The sequence below is a fragment of the Zosterops lateralis genome, assembly GCF_965231275.1.
Source record: "Zosterops lateralis genome assembly, chromosome: 24".
Classification (NCBI taxonomy): Eukaryota; Metazoa; Chordata; class Aves; order Passeriformes; family Zosteropidae; genus Zosterops; species Zosterops lateralis.
The window spans coordinates 6,873,718-6,888,865 of NC_139784.1; the positions used below are offsets into that span (position 1 = coordinate 6,873,718).

General features: G+C 54.8%; 2 protein-coding genes across 2 annotated transcripts in view; one reads left to right on the top strand and one right to left on the bottom strand.

Annotated features, from left to right (window-relative positions):
• Positions 1–5,691, top strand: part of TANC2 (tetratricopeptide repeat, ankyrin repeat and coiled-coil containing 2) — a 124,549-nt gene extending 118,858 nt beyond the window's left edge. Inside the window, exons 26-27 of the mRNA XM_083877449.1 lie at positions 482–582; positions 1,247–5,691. Coding sequence (XP_083733575.1) covers positions 482–582; positions 1,247–3,242 — 2,097 coding nt within the window. The 3' untranslated portion in view covers positions 3,243–5,691. The remainder of the gene's footprint in view (positions 1–481; positions 583–1,246) is intronic.
• A 3,694-nt stretch (positions 5,692–9,385) lies between these two features.
• On the bottom strand, positions 9,386–12,472 carry CYB561 (cytochrome b561). The gene is made up of 6 exons (XM_083877745.1): positions 12,259–12,472; positions 11,431–11,638; positions 11,177–11,275; positions 11,003–11,106; positions 10,760–10,917; positions 9,386–10,182 (listed from the first exon to the last, which is right to left on the bottom strand). Exons 2-6 carry the CDS (start codon positions 11,630–11,632, stop codon positions 9,984–9,986), a joined length of 762 nt encoding a protein of 253 aa, XP_083733871.1. The 5' UTR covers positions 11,633–11,638; positions 12,259–12,472; the 3' UTR covers positions 9,386–9,983.
• Between the last annotated feature and the right edge of the window lie 2,676 nt (positions 12,473–15,148).

The following is a 15,148-nucleotide window of genomic DNA, read 5'->3' on the forward strand; positions in this document are numbered from 1 at the left end:
CCTGTTTGCAGCTAATGCAGCCCTGTCCTTCACAGACAATTTTCTTCAGCCCCTTGAAGAATGTCAGTGTGTTCAGGGAAGCAGAAGGGCGTGGGAAAGGTTTCCTATTGCTTTCAACTATGGAAAAAAAAATCGTTCATGAGATAACATTCCAGCCTCTGCAAGAACCAGATGTTTCCTCCAGACTAGGTTTTTGGAGAGGGATTTACATGTACATGTTGGGGACACAATGAGGCTTGCTAGTCTCTGTGGGTGGTGACAGCAACTTGCATTAACCACACCTGAGCCTTTGGAAATGCCATCATAGCTCCCTGTCTGTAAATGATGTGGAATCCATGTGAAATATCCCAAGACCATCAAGTTTTCCATGCAGTATGAAGACAAAGAAGTCCATACTAAGTTTTTTTTAATTCCCACAATGTTTGTATTTTTATTTCTAAATGTATTCAGTTACTTATCTGCACACCTATTCAAATGACAGGATTTTGGAATGGCGGAGGAATTTGCCACTAAAGCACTGGAGCTGAAACCGAAATCTTACGAGGCTTACTATGCAAGAGCAAGGGCCAAACGCAGCAGCAGGTAAGGAGGGGCAGAGAGAAGGGTGTGCAGCCTCTGCAAGCCTGCCACGTGCTCACAAAGGCTTCCCTGGCCTCACAGCCTCTGGCACATTGCTCGATTGCTTCATTCCGAAGATGTTAGCCAAATCCAGTGCAGAATTGGAGAGACAAGCCTTGCCCAGAGCGTTGACCTGTGGGAGCCCCTGAGCTCTGGAGCCAGGCCTGACGCTGTGTGGTCTTGGCATCAGGCAGAAGTTAAATTTTCACTGGCGTAAGTGGTTGTAGCTCTGTCAGAGCTTGTTTACAGCAGCGGTGAGCTGGGCTTACATTGATCGATGTGTTGGTGTCCCCTTTGCTAAAACAGAGGTGAAGCTCATGGTAGTCCTAGGGGGAGTAATTCATTAGCTCCTAACGTAAGCTGCAGAGGCAGGCATGTTTGCTAGTCTGGGTTGTGCCATCTCAGGGCTGTGTTCCCTTTTTCCTCCAGAATTTTCCCTCTGTTCAGATAGCATAAATCCAAGGGGGACCCATAAGGCAGCGTGTGAGAGGTGCAGCAAGCAGTACAATCACATATCTCTCCCTCAGTAAGATGCACAAGCCACTTTATTCCCCTGGAATCTCTGAAAACAGCTCCATTCAAATCCAGAGTACTTTCAGTTCTCATTTCTGATCTTTTTGTCAAACAGGCAGTTTTCAGCAGCCCTGGAGGACCTGAACGAGGCCATCAAGCTGTGTCCTAACAACCGTGAGATCCAGCGGCTGCTGATGCGGGTGGAGGAGGAGTGCAGGCAGGTGCAGCAGCAACAGCAGCAGCAGCAGCAGCTGCAGCAGCAGCAGCAGCAGCAGCAGCAGCAGCCACCGCCGCCACTCCCAGCAGAGCCAGAACCCGAAGCCCAGCATGAAGAGTTGTATTCTGTGCAAGACATCTTTGAGGAGGAATACCTTGAGCAGGATGTAGAAAACGTTTCCATTGGCTTGCAGACAGAGTCCAGGCCAAACCAAGGGCTGCCCATCATCCAGAGCCCACCCCCGTCTCCAGCTCACAGGGACTCAGCTTATATTTCCGGATCGCCTCTTGGCTCTCATCAGGTCTTTGATTTCAGGTCCAACAGCTCTGTGGGTTCACCGACCAGGCAGGGCTACCAGTCCACGTCTCCTGCTCTGTCTCCGACACACCAAAACTCACATTACAGACCCAGCCCTCCACACACGTCCCCAGCTCACCAGGGCTCCACTTACCGCTTCAGCCCCCCTCCTGTCGGAAGCCAAGGGAAGGAGTATCAGAGCCCACCACCGTCTCCCCTCCGCAGAGGCCCCCAGTACCGCGCCAGTCCCCCCGCAGAGAGCATGAGCGTTTACAGGTCCCAGTCTGGCTCCCCGGTCCGTTACCAGCAGGAGCCCAGCGGGGTCACGCAGCTCCCCGGCAGACCCAAGTCTCCGCTGTCCAAGATGACGCAGAGATCCTTCCAGATGCCCCAGCTCCCCGTGGCCGTGCCGCAGCCAGGGCTGAGGCTGCAGCCGGCCAAGGCACAGATCGTGAGGAGCAACCAGCCCAGCTCTGCCGTCCATTCCAGTACTGTCATCCCAACTGGTGCCTACAGCCAGGTTGCCCACTCGATGGCCAGTAAGTACCAGTCGTCATCAGGGGACATGGGGGTCAGCCAGAGCCGGCTGGTCTACCAGGGCTCCATCGGGGGCATCGTGGGTGACAGCAGGCCCGTGCAGCACGTACAGGCGAGTCTCAGCGCCGGAGCCATCTGTCAGCATGGAGGGCTGGCCAAAGAAGACCTTCCACAGAGACCATCCTCAGCATACAGAGGAGGGATGAGATACGGCCAGACACCTCAGATTGGGCGAAGCCAGTCCGCCTCCTATTATCCCGTGTGCCACTCGAAGCTTGACCTGGAGCGTACTTCCCTCCCCGCCAACCAGCTGGGCTCTCCAGATGTGTCTCATCTCATAAGAAGGCCCATCACAGTCAATCCCAGTGAAATCAAGCCTCACCCACCGACTCCAAGGCCTCTACTCCACTCTCAGAGCGTCGGCCTCCGCTTCTCCCCTTCCAGCAATAGCATCTCCTCCACCTCCAACCTGACTCCCAACTTTCGCCCCTCTGCTTCGATTCAGCAAATGGAGATTCCCCTCAAGCCGGCCTATGACAGATCGTGCGATGAGCTGTCTCCAGTCTCGCCCACGCAGGGGGGCTACCCCAGTGAGCCAGCCCGCTCCCGGACCACGCCTTTCATGGGAATCATAGACAAAACTGCTCGGACTCAGCAGTACCCCCATCTCCATCAGCAGAACCGGACCTGGGCCGTGTCGTCAGTGGACACTGTCATTAGTCCTACGTCTCCCGGCAATCTGCCCCAGCCGGAATCTTTTAGCCCACCCTCTTCCATCAGCAACATTGCCTTTTATAACAAAACCAACAATGCACAGAATGGCCATTTGCTAGAGGAAGACTATTACAGCCCCCATGGGATGCTGGCCAATGGGTCCCGGGGAGACCTCCTGGAGAGAGTCACCCAAGCCTCCTCGTACCCCGATGTCAAGGTGGCAAGGACGCTGCCCGTGGCGCAGGCCTACCAGGATAACCTGTACAGGCAGCTCTCCAGGGACTCCAGGCAAGGGCAGACGTCCCCAATCAAACCAAAGAGACCATTTGTGGAGTCTAATGTCTAAAAGAACACTTGTTGGAGTGAGACCCTCATGTTTTCAGCACACAGTTCCAAGCTTGATTTCCATGCATACTATTATAATTATTATTATTACTATTATTATTATTTTTATTTCTCTTTGATAGCTACATGATCAAGTTTCTCCGGTACTTTATGTGGTGGTCAGACAGCCATGCACGTGCTCCAGCCCTTGTGTTCCCCAGCTGACTGTGAAGCCAACATCAGCCAAGCCAGTATCGTTTGCCCAATTCCAGCAAAGTTCCAACCAGGATATCTTAGACCATGGTGTGGGTTGGTCCAGAGATATCCCTACGCAGCAGGAGGTAATCAGCTCTTTTTCAAGAGACAATTGCCTTGGATTTAAATTGGTTTCTTTTGTCTCAATGATCTCTTACCAACTGTGATGGGAATTCCTAGGGAATTCCACAGGAGCCTTTCCCAAGGCTGCATCCACAGGTCCCCGTGCCAGCCAGGTTGTTTGGCTCTTTGCCCCAAAGAGCAGATTACCCCGGGTGATGTGATTTAACACCGGTAGCTATGCACAGCACCCACAATACCCATCCTGATTCTGCTGGTTTACAGCACTTTTCCTTCCTTATTTAACTTGTCATTGGCCGGAAGGGGTGGGGATCACACAGCACTTTCTGGCTTTCCAAGTACCTGTCAGGTGCCCTCACACTGATTTCTTTGCTCTGGGGCATTGTACAAGCATTGAGGGATTAAGGTTGGCCCTTTATTATGTGTTTTAATCAGCCAAGGGAATTAGCCAGGAACCTCTTTTGCATGAACTGAGATTGCACCAACTTCTTCACACTGTTGGCAGACTGCACCTCACCCACAGCATTTGCATGGGACAAGTTAATGTTGGGAACTTCATCTGGGGGGGGGCGGGATTTATAAGTTGAAAGGAAGAGCAAAAATCTGACTTAGAAAATGGTATTCAAAGAAGAAAATTGCAATTCTTATTTTTTTTTTTTTTTACATTTTTTTTTTTATGATGAGGATGTAGAATATGGCATGATGGTCCCAAAAGAGGAAGGGTTCTTCTGCAGACCCAGCCCTGCAGCATCCCTTCCCTCTGGCTCCATCCTGCCAAGGAGCAGGGGCTGCAGCAAGGGCGATGCTCCTCTAAGATCCTCTGTTCCCAAAATCCTGGAAAGGGACAGCATGTTCCATATCTGTACGTGGTAGGGACCATGTTTGCTTTTTGAGAAGGTGTAGTTAAGAGAGACCTATTTATAATTTATTTATGTTATCTATTTCAGGACATTTTCCAGTTCGGGTTGGGTTTTTTTTTTTTCTGTTATTTTCAGTTTTGTAATCAAATGCAAGTCGCATCAAGACAACATAAAAAGCAGAGGCCGGTTCCAAAATCCTTTTTATAGGATTTTCAATAATCTTTCAATTATTTGCTGAAAATTTCTTTTGAGGTGGGGGCAAGAACTCCTTTACCGATTCCTTTATTCCCGGTGGGTTTGTAATCTGCCTTTTCTGTTCCGAGGGTGAAGGGTGGGATGACGGGAGGGAGAGCGATAATGCTGTAGCTTGTTTTAAAGCAAAATAGTGCCTGTTGCCCAATGCCGAACCTCACTCATATCAACTCTTGGGAGCGATTCAGTGCTGAGCAGGGGAGCGATACCTCCAAAGGGCTACTGCGAATCCATTGCAAGACTTCTTGAACCAAACCAGGGGCTCCAACCTCTGCTGGTGTGAGTGAGCACATCCCAGCGCCACATCACTGCAGCTGCACCCATTCACACCAGCTCAGGACAGGCTCCAGAACTCTTTAAGCAAACCCTGGCTTTGATGGGGCTTTTTTTTTTTTTCCCCCCCTGTGTGTGGCTCAGCACATCTTTACTGCTACTTTCGTTGCCTAATTTGCTCAGAGCAAGCTGGGACATGCACACCTTGGGCCAGGGGAGGCCTGTGTGTCTCATAGACACATGGAGAGCATTTGGAAGGGGAGGGGGGGTTCCTCATTAAGTTTTGGCGATTTTGGGGCTCTCTTGGGCCATTTGGTCTTTGTCATAGCCAGTATTTGGATTGAGGTTGGTGTTTTCTTCCTTGAGGTGCAACCCAGTGCTGACTCTTTGCTGTATCCCAGGGCTCTGTAAAATGAGGGGCTGGCTGGGACCCCTTCAGTGGGGCGGGTACCCCATAGGGACACCCAGCTTGGTTTCTCTCCTTGCAAATGGGCTGTGATGGTTTTCTTTCTTCCTCTCATTTTTTGAAATAACACGCTCTGTATTACTGTAAGGAATAACCAATTTCTCCTCCACATCCCACACGCCCATCACCGGGAGATGTATCCTGGGGTCTGGAGCAGCGTCAGTCACTTTGCTTAGTGCCTCCCATCCTCCAGCTTTCTGCCTGAGTGAGTGGCTTCCTATCTTTAGTTGCTTCTTTGAAAGGAAAAAGTAACCCAGTTCAGCCCTGTCCCTGTTTTGTCTGGCCACGGGTGGCTCCTCTCCTGCGACGCCAACAGGGTGCTCCAGGAGCAGTGACAGGAGAACTGCCCGTGCTTTGCTTTCGCCACTCAACGCCTTCAAAACATCCTGTCCTTCAAAACATCTCCCCACAGCACTCCCATGTGTAACTTTTCAGTTTTTTGAAGATGTTTCAAGGGAAAAAGAAAACAGCTCACGCTTTTAACGCAACCACAAAGCTGAAGAAGGCTTGAAACGCTGCGGCATGCAGGTTTTTTTCCACGGTTCCACGTGTTACATTTTCCACAGGATTCTTGCACTAATGGTTTTCCATCTGTTCTCTCTGTAAATGGGTGCACTTTACTGTTTGAATTTGTTACTATGATAAATACTGGATATTTAAGCGTGAGTAGTGTCTTCATTAGAAAAATAGCAGAACAGCTCATGTCTCTTAGTGTATTTTTCAAAAAAAAAAAAAAAGAGAAAAGAAAAGAAATGAAGCAATGAATCATAACATTTATAGCACAAGAACTGACTCCTGTATATAAGCATCAACAGATTGAGTAATTTTTGAATACAAAATTATTTGCAGTGGTTTTAAAGTACTTCCCTGGCAATTTTCTTAGGGACAGTCAAGACAGGATGGCTGCTGTGGCCACCAGGTGGGTAAGAAGCACATTTCTTCCTAGAAAAGCTGTTCTTGCTCAGTCCCCTATGTCTTCAAAGTCATGATTTGGTCTTTGCATGGAGGAGAAGCAGAGGTCATTCTGTGTCGTGCTGGCATGGCCCCATTGTGCTTGGGGGGAGCACAAGGTCAGATCTCACCCTGAGGACCCTTCATCCCCTCCTCTTAGATCTGGGTCTGACAAGCCCAGGCCACGCTGTGGGATCACACTCAGTTTCAGACACTGAGCTGTCCTGTATGTCTGTGCTATGTATTTAATTACTTTTTTGAGTAATTAAGATGCAGGACAACGCTGCCAGCTGGTGCCTTCATGCATTCCCAGCTGCAGTGGTACCACTGGCAGGCCCCATCTTTGACCAAGTAGGATTTTGGGTCCACCGAGTAAAGCAGGTTCTTGATGACATTGGAACTCCACTTTTCATTCTTGGGGTGCACGGGGAAGGCAATGCCAGAAGTGATGCTGAAGCTGACCCCTTTCTTTAACCAGCCTTCCCACCAGGTGTCTCTCATCCTCACCTGTGGCTGTTCTAAGACCCAGGTGTGCCCCCACAGAGCTGGAATCTTGTCTCCCAGCATCAGGTGTCTGCCCCATCTGTCAGTGGGGGTTCATTGGCTCTTGCTTTTCTCCCTGTGGTCCCAGGGGAGGGGACACCCTCCTGGAGGGGGGGACTCTGCAGGGTCCCCCCAGCCAGTTTTGGAGTGGCATCAGTGGGCTTTGGACGTAGCCTTGAGTGGGCATCGAAGTGCTTAGGAAAAGGAGGGTTTTACAAAGACAGATCCTTTGAGATCTGTCTCCAAAGAAGGCACAGCCTGAGCTGCCTTCTCTGTGTCACTGTTTGGGAGGACATTGACAGTTCCAACAATCCGAGACGTGTGTCTGTCCATCTGTCTGTCTGCTGCGGCACCAGTGCCCAGCTGAGTCTGTCCAAGCATTGAACTTTTTTGGTTATTTTTCTTTAACCTGGCTGTGAATAAAAACCATGTGGCTGGTGTGAACACGTGAGCATTCTTCGTATGCCAAACACCGGGGTCATGCTGGGATAAAGTCTGGAACCAGGGTGGGTAGTAAACTGGGAGCGATTCAGTCTCCTTTACAAAGGTTGCTGTATCTTCAGGGTTACCCAGGAGAAGTCTAGCTAAAACCGAAGTGCCAGCTCTGCCTTATCTAGAGAACCAAGCAAGCCAGCGTGCCTGCTCGTCCTCCGCCTTCCTCGCCCGCGGGGGTCCATAGTGCGCTGCCGCGAGCTCCTTGGTGGTTGTACTTTGCTGTAGTCTTGGGAATTCAAGGTAACTCTTCTTACTGGGTTATCATTTTTTTACCCAAGGGCTTAGGGAAAGAGCTGCTGTACCTGCTGGGACCTCTGCAAATCAATGCCTTCACCCCACGCCGGCTGCGCCGCGCAGGCTGGTGGGGGGGTGTGTTGGACACAAAGCACAATGGTTGAAAGTGAATCTGCGTTTGTTTTTTTTTTTTTTTTCAGTTTTGTGTGAATAATTGCTGGATTTTCATTCAATCAAACTCTTTTTTCTAATACAAACCACTAAGGGCTCAATTCTTTAGCAAGATGCGTTCGTGTCCAACTCTTGACTATACAGCTGGATCTCACCATAACTGGTACAGACCGAGCCGGGAGGTCCCAGCGAGCGCGGCCATCGCGGGGAAGGCCGACAGACACTCAACCCACCAGCCTATCCTGCCTCCTGCTCATTTTCTAGTGTCATGGTACTGGGGAGTCAGCAGCCAGGTCCCATCTGATGGGATCACATCCTGTGGTTGTGAAAAAACAAAGGGCTGCTTTGCCAAAAGACTTGGTCCTTTTGGGTGATGCTGTCCAGGGACGGCTGTGGGGAGGCGAGTCAGGGTCAGGATGGGTAGCTGGGAAAGCCTCATGCCCATAGAGCTGGGTCCCCACAGGTCTGCCTCGCTGTGCACTGCTCAGCCCAGCCACTGAGAGCAGCACTGTGTGCTACATAAAGTCCATTGTGCTGCTACACCGATAACCCAGAGACTCGTGTGGACTCTGCCAGTACTGCCGGGCTCATCCCTGTCCAGCCTTTTCTTTGCCATAGTGTCGCGTTCAGCGTTCCATCTCCTGTCTGTCTTCACATCCAAGAGGATCTGAGTTGGGTACAAACACGTCCACTACACCTGCCTTGTGCTTTGTACAACTCCCTGGTTGCCATCCTCTGAGACACTTGCTGGGAAGATCTTTAAGACACTTAAATTTTCCTTTAGCTTTTCTATAATTCTGATGTAAAGGACTTTCTCTCTGTACAGTATATTATCCAATGCATGTTCTGTTCTCTCTGATATATTGAACACCACACAGTTGTGATATTGTGCAGTGGGAAGAGCAGCCCCTGCCAACAGCAGAGGCCTTCGCCTCTCATCTCTAAGGAAAGAAGAAAACATATTTTTTCCTTTGCTGTATTTGCTTGAGCAGAGTTTTCTTGTCTGTACATGTGAGCTGTGAGATAGATGTGAAAAGTTCAAAAGAATGCATTTCCCCCTCCCCAATGTATACAGATTGTAATCTGTACAATGAAAACTGTATGTATGAAAAAAATGTACTTATTTATAAATGGTTAACACTTGGAAGTGGTGTCTGGGCTGCTGTTTTTCCCACACTGGGGTCAGTGAAGGAGTGTTCTGGTGCTTCTTGGTGTGGAAATGATGGTGTGAGGGTTCAGTCTCAGAGTCACTGCGTGGAGGTGGGGACAGGGACCTGGGAACCACCAGGAGCGGGAGGTGACAGAGGCAGCGTTACTGCTGCCACCAGCAAAAGGCACATAATAATGTCCTGGATAATAATTATGACATGCAGTGCATGGCCAGACCCTGGAGATGTCCCCATGGGGTCCCTCGCACGGCCACCACTGAGGTCTGCAGCGCTGGGCAGGACAATCCCACCCCTGACACCCACCCACCCTCCCCAGCCCCCCGGGCAGTTCCTCTCCCAACTGCCCTCGAGGGTTCCCCAAAACTGTGATCTGGGGGGGGCAGAGTCAGGAGGACCAACAGGGTTATTTGCAAACATTTATTAGGTCAGGAGCATCCACTGAGCAAACACATCATGCGTGGGGAGAAAACACTTCAGACACAAAGCTGCTGAACCTGCACAGGCAAAGGGTCACTCTGAACCCCCAGGGAGCCCTTTAGGGGAGCCTCCCCCACACGTGGCCATGCTGGGGGTGAGGGGCTGCCAGTGAGTGGGACATCCCAGTGGTGACAAACATCCCCTCTGCCCGTCAGCACTGGGAACAGGCTGGAGGAGGCTTTGGCCACCTGCAGTGCAGAAATTTCTGCTCTCCCACTCCATCCCCAGAGCAGGGAAGAGCCTGGGAGCCCCTCTCCTTTGTGCCCCTGCCAGCCCTTGCCCTGCCCACAGCACTGCCATTCCCACAGGGCTGGGATGGCTTTGGGGGCCACCAGGGGCTGGACAGGGCAGAGCTGAGGATGATTAAGGCCAAGCAAGGCTGAGTCCAGCAGGCAGCATTGCACCAAGCATGTCCTTCCCCAGCTGTCCTCATCACCCTGGGCCGGGCAGAGATACAAACCACCAGGGACAGGGTGCACAGGAACATTTCAGACACCACAAGGAGACCAGGAGCCAGAGACCAGGAGCAGGGGATGTCACTGGCTGCCACCACCAGGGCTCTCTCCCTCTGTCAGGGTCTTGAAGTCCATGGACAGGGCCAGCTCCTCTGCCAGTGGTGGGCGCTTCCACTCCTCCCGGGTCAGCACGAAGCCCACCACCAGCCCAAAGGCCACCAGCAGCACCCCCAGGGTGTTGGCCAGGATGCCCTCAGGCACAAAATGGCTATAGGAATCACTGCAGGGATGGAAGGGGATGTTCAAGCCTTAAGGGATGGGTGGCCTGTTCCTATCCTGGCTGGGGCTCTCTCCTCATCCTCATCCTTCAGGCACACACTGTGGGAAAGGTCCTTTTCCCCAAATCCCCAAATCAGAGCCAGAGAGGAGTGTTGGTGTTTTGCTCACTTTTGGGAGAGACACTGGGTGGCAGCAGATGAAACTGGTGGCACAGTCCTGTCCTGGGGCTATAGGCAGCCCAATACCCTCCCTGCTAGAGGGAAGTGTCTCCTGGGCTCATCGCTGTGTCCTCCAGCTGCAAGAGCAGAGGCCACGGGGACACGAGTGTCCTGAGTGGTTCTGCAAACACCTGGACACAGGGAAGTGGCACTAGTCATTTTATCCACATGCCCAAAGAAAGCTGCTGCAGGATCCAGGCCCTTGTCAAACATCATCTGGTAAGTGACTCAGCAGCAGCAGCAGAAAAAAAAAAAAAGGCCTCAAGGGGAGATTTAAGAGCCACAGATTGAGCAGGGACAGGGGCATCCCTCTGCTGGAGGTCTGGGGGGCCACCCCCTCACCCCAGCTCAGTCACTCACCTGATTTTGAAGAGGAGCATCTCAGTAATGCCCAATAAGCAGGAGGTGATGGAGAGGATGAAGAGGGTGATGCCAAAGAAGATGTGCTGGGGCTTGTACCACCCTCTCAGCGAGATGGAGGCTCTGGGGAACAGAAAGAAACCACAGCCCAGGAACCACTGTGGGGACACAGGGATGTCACGGGCACTGCAGAGTGGGGTGGGAGGGGACAGGGGGGGCCATCAGGGGCTTCCCACCCCTCACCTGCAGGAGGTAGAGCACGAAGGTGGCCATGCCACACCAGGAGTGCAGGCTGTACATGTCAGAGATGCCCTTGGCCCGGTGGGACTCGAAGACAGCGATGATGCCTGAGGAGAGGAGCCCATCAGCACCAGGGCTGCCTCCTGCCCAGCCCAGCCAGCTGAGGCCAGCACTCACCCAGGAGGGCGATGAGCAGCGCCAGGCCGTGGAGCAGGGCGTGCAGGGCCCTGGTGGAGCGCTTGGCTTCGTGCCTGAACACCCGGTACACCAGCAGAGCTGCACAGAGAGGGGACAGGAGTCACCCAGAACCGCCCAGAGGTGCTGGCACACCTTCCCCGTGTCTTTTGTCCCCTTCATTCCCCCCCCAAGCGCAGCTCCAGGCTCTGGGGGCTGCAGCTGGGACAGGGCAGGTGTCCCACCGTCCTGCTCACCGTCTCCTTGCAGGAACACCATGCCCAGCACCATGCACAGGGGGTGGGCGTTGAACTGCAGGGGGCTGTGCCAGGCCACGCCGCCCCGGTAGCGGCCCAGCCAGGCGCCCGTGGTGGCCAGGAGGGTCACACCCAGCAGCTGCGACACGGCCACGTACACCGAGAGCCCGCTGGGGCTGGCGGGCGGCGGGGCCCCATCCATGGCAGCCTGCAGGGACAGACAGAGGGGCAGTGAAGCTACAGGGGCCCCAAGCGACAGCAGGTCCCGCTGGCCGGAGCTGGGGAAGGGTCCTGCACCTGTGCCCCACCCTCACCTGCCCCGGAGCTTCCTGGTCTCGCTGCGTCAGCCACACCTGGAGGTGGCTCCCAGCCGCCAGGGCACACCCATCCCCGTGTTCCTGCACCTCCTGCCTGCTCTTGTCCTTTTTCCCACCCCTCCTGCCCCTGTCTGTGCCCTGCCTGCCCCGTTCCTCCTGTCCCAGCCCTCCTGCAACAACCGGCCCCCCATCCGTACCCCTCCATCCTTGTCCTTCTGTGCCTGTCCCTCCCTCCATCCTTTTCATCTCCATCCCTCCAGCGCTGTCCCTTCAGCCCCATCCCTCCCCTCCATGCCCATCCCGTGTCCCACCTTCACCCCCTCCCCAGACCCCCCAACGACCCCCAAACCCTGAAGGAAGGCACCCAGGGGCAAGCAAGGGACCCCCTCCATGATAAAAGCAATGGGGATGTGGGGCTGAGTGAATATCTGTGCTGGTGGGGGGGACAAACACACGGTGACCCCCAACCACAGCCACACCAGAGACCCTTCCCACGGCCCCCACAACTCACCTGCCTCACTCTTTGTGCTGGGTTATCCCTCAATGGATCAGAGCCTCCCTCACCACTGTCACAGCCACCTCTCCTCTTCCCTGTCACCTGGAGCCAGCAGGTCCCAGTCCCCAGGTCCAGTGTCCCCCCTCCTGCCGTGGCCCCTCTGCAGGGGCTCTGGGGAGGAGGAGCCCTCTGCCAGCTGTGGCAGACAGACCCACGGTGCTGTCAGGACTGGGGGGAGAGTGGAGAGGGGGAATGCATTAAGACCACGCACACACTTTATTCCCAGCCACCTTTATTGGATCAGCCAGATAAGTGGGTTAAGGGAATTGGTTTATCCCATTAAGTTGCACTGCAAAGGCCGCCTGTGTCCAGCCTCACTGCCTGGGGCCATGGGGTGCTCTGTGGGACAGTCAGGGGGACCAGGCTGGGAGGGCACAGCCAGAGGCACCAGGTCTCTCCATATCACAACAGCCAGCCCCAAACTCTCATCGCACCGAGGGGCTCCTGGCACATCTGGGGGCTGCAGATGGGGACCCACGTAGCTCAGTCCTGCCCTCTCACCAGATGCAAACATCTGGCCCTGCTGGCGCTCACACAGGGCAAACACAGCACTGAGGATGGAGGGACAGGGAATGATCACCCCCAGCCACAGGGCCTGGCAGCAGGACACAGGCTGTGCCTCTTTGGGGGCAGGATATTCTTAACTGCCCATTGGCCACCACTGAGTGCTGGGAAAACTGGAGGTGACTGGACCCCGTCAGCAGGAGCTGCCTGTTCCTCTCCCAACCTCTGTTCCCCTGCAGCCCCAAGCACATCCCCAGTTCCCTCTTCCCAGGGCAAATCACGTCCTCCTTACTTCTGGTGGGGTGTTTTCTCTGGTTCATCTGGTCAAACCCCCGTGCCCTGGGAGGGACAATGCACATTCCACATCCTGGCAGCCCCTCCCTGTGGACTCTCCAAAATGCCAGGGGGGTCTCAGGGGCTGTCTCTGCTCTCCATGGGGGTAAAGGTTCATGCAGGGGAGGGGATTCTCTCCAGTCCAGAGCTGAGGAGGGTCTCAGTGATGTACTGGGGGGTGAAGGCAGACACCCCCGCAGCTCCCCCTGTCCCCCAGCCCTACCTGCGGGTGCCGTGTGGTGCTGCCTGTGCCAGGCCCAGCGGTGGCAGTGACTGAGCAGGGACAGGGCCACCGTTGGCACGGCAACGGAGCGATGACAAAGCCAGGGGGAGCTGCACCCCCAGCACCGCTGCAGAGGGAGGGTGTCACCGCAGGCAGCACCGGGGGCTGCCAAACTCAGAGGGGGGATCACCACCAAGGGGGGTCCCTGTGTTCTGGGGACAGTCCCCAGGGGGGTGAGTCACTGACGGGGTGTGTGACACCCCCCAGCTGCTCCAGGCACCCACCTGAGCCCCTGTGACACCCCAGCCCCAAACAGGCCAGGATGCACCACCAGGCCCTACAGAGTCAGCCCAAGGACTGCTCCCTGCACAGGGGCTTTGACACCATTGAATTTGTGTTTGGGCCTTGCAGGGGTCTGGCTCATCCCTGCACGCTGCAGCAGCACTGGAGTGACATCCCTGGAAGCAGCGCCCCTGGGCTGGGCCGGTGGGTCAGGCAGTGGCAGAGGGGTCACTGACCCCCTGACCCCACCCCAAACCCTCCCAGCACCGCCGGGCACATCCTGTGCAAAATCCCTGAGCGAGAAAAAGCCTGGAGACAGGACATGGGGGGAAATCAGGGGAGATGTGTGCCCACCCCAGCTCCTCCTGGCCCAGTCCCTGGGGCTGCAGCATCAGGGCGAGCAGCACCCCCGGACCCCCAACACCCCCTGCCGTGTCTGTGTGTCCGTGTTTGTGTCTGTGTGTCCGTGTCTGTGTCTGTCCCTGGGTGTGACACCGCTAGATGTCACCAGGAGCCCAGGGAGGGACCGCCCGGAGAACCGGGAGCATCCCTGGCCCTGGATCCTCCGCAGGAGGCAGAGGGACCAGGCAACAGCCTCAATGCTGGAGCCCCAGAGGGGTCCGGGGCAGCCCCAGAGGGGTCCGGGGCACCCCCAGGGCCAGAGCGCCCTCGGGAACCCTCACTCACGGCGGGGTCTGCAGCACCTTCTGCCCCGGGACCACCCAAGGGAGCCTGGAGTGTCCTGGCACTGGAGCAGCTGGTGGGATCCGGGGCTCCCGGGGGGCAGAAGGTGGGGTGTAACAGCCCCTGCTCTCCCAGCCCTCCCCTGGGGCACTCGGCTCTGCAAAAACTCACACAGACCCCTCTGAGACCCCCAACAACATCCCCCTTCTCTTCTCCCTCCCCCGGCAGGGACAAACCCCAGGAGCTGGGGACCCACAGCTGACACACGGCCTGACTCAGCAGAACTGAAACCCCAGAGCCTTTTGGAGCCCTGACACAGCAACAGCAAAGTCCAGGCCCGGGGCAGAGTCCCAGAGCCACCACCCGGGGAAAAGGGATGTGGGAGATATGGGGAATGGCACTGCCAGGGGACCCGCTGTGTGCCGGGGCCTTATCGCTGACAGGAAAATTGTTTACCTGCGTCAGCTGATGATGCCATAAAAACCACCATAAACCGAAAACCTTCAGGCACCGGGTCGTGCCACGGCTGGGATGGGCTGGGCAGAGCAGAGAGGAGGACTCCTCACACCACAGCCCAGCTGAGACTCTTGGAAAATCCACAGAGGGGGTGAGATCTGGGGATTCATCCTTTGGGATGCTTGGCAAGAGCACAAAGCTTCGCCCTGACCAGAACAGCGCTGTGTCACCCGATAGCAAACAGGTTTAGAAATGTTTATAAACATGTGTCCAGCTGAACTGTCTCAACTTCCAGCAGACAAGGAAAGAGAACAGTCCTTAAGTGTTCAGGATTGAAGAGAGGTGGATTTTGTCCTGTCCGTG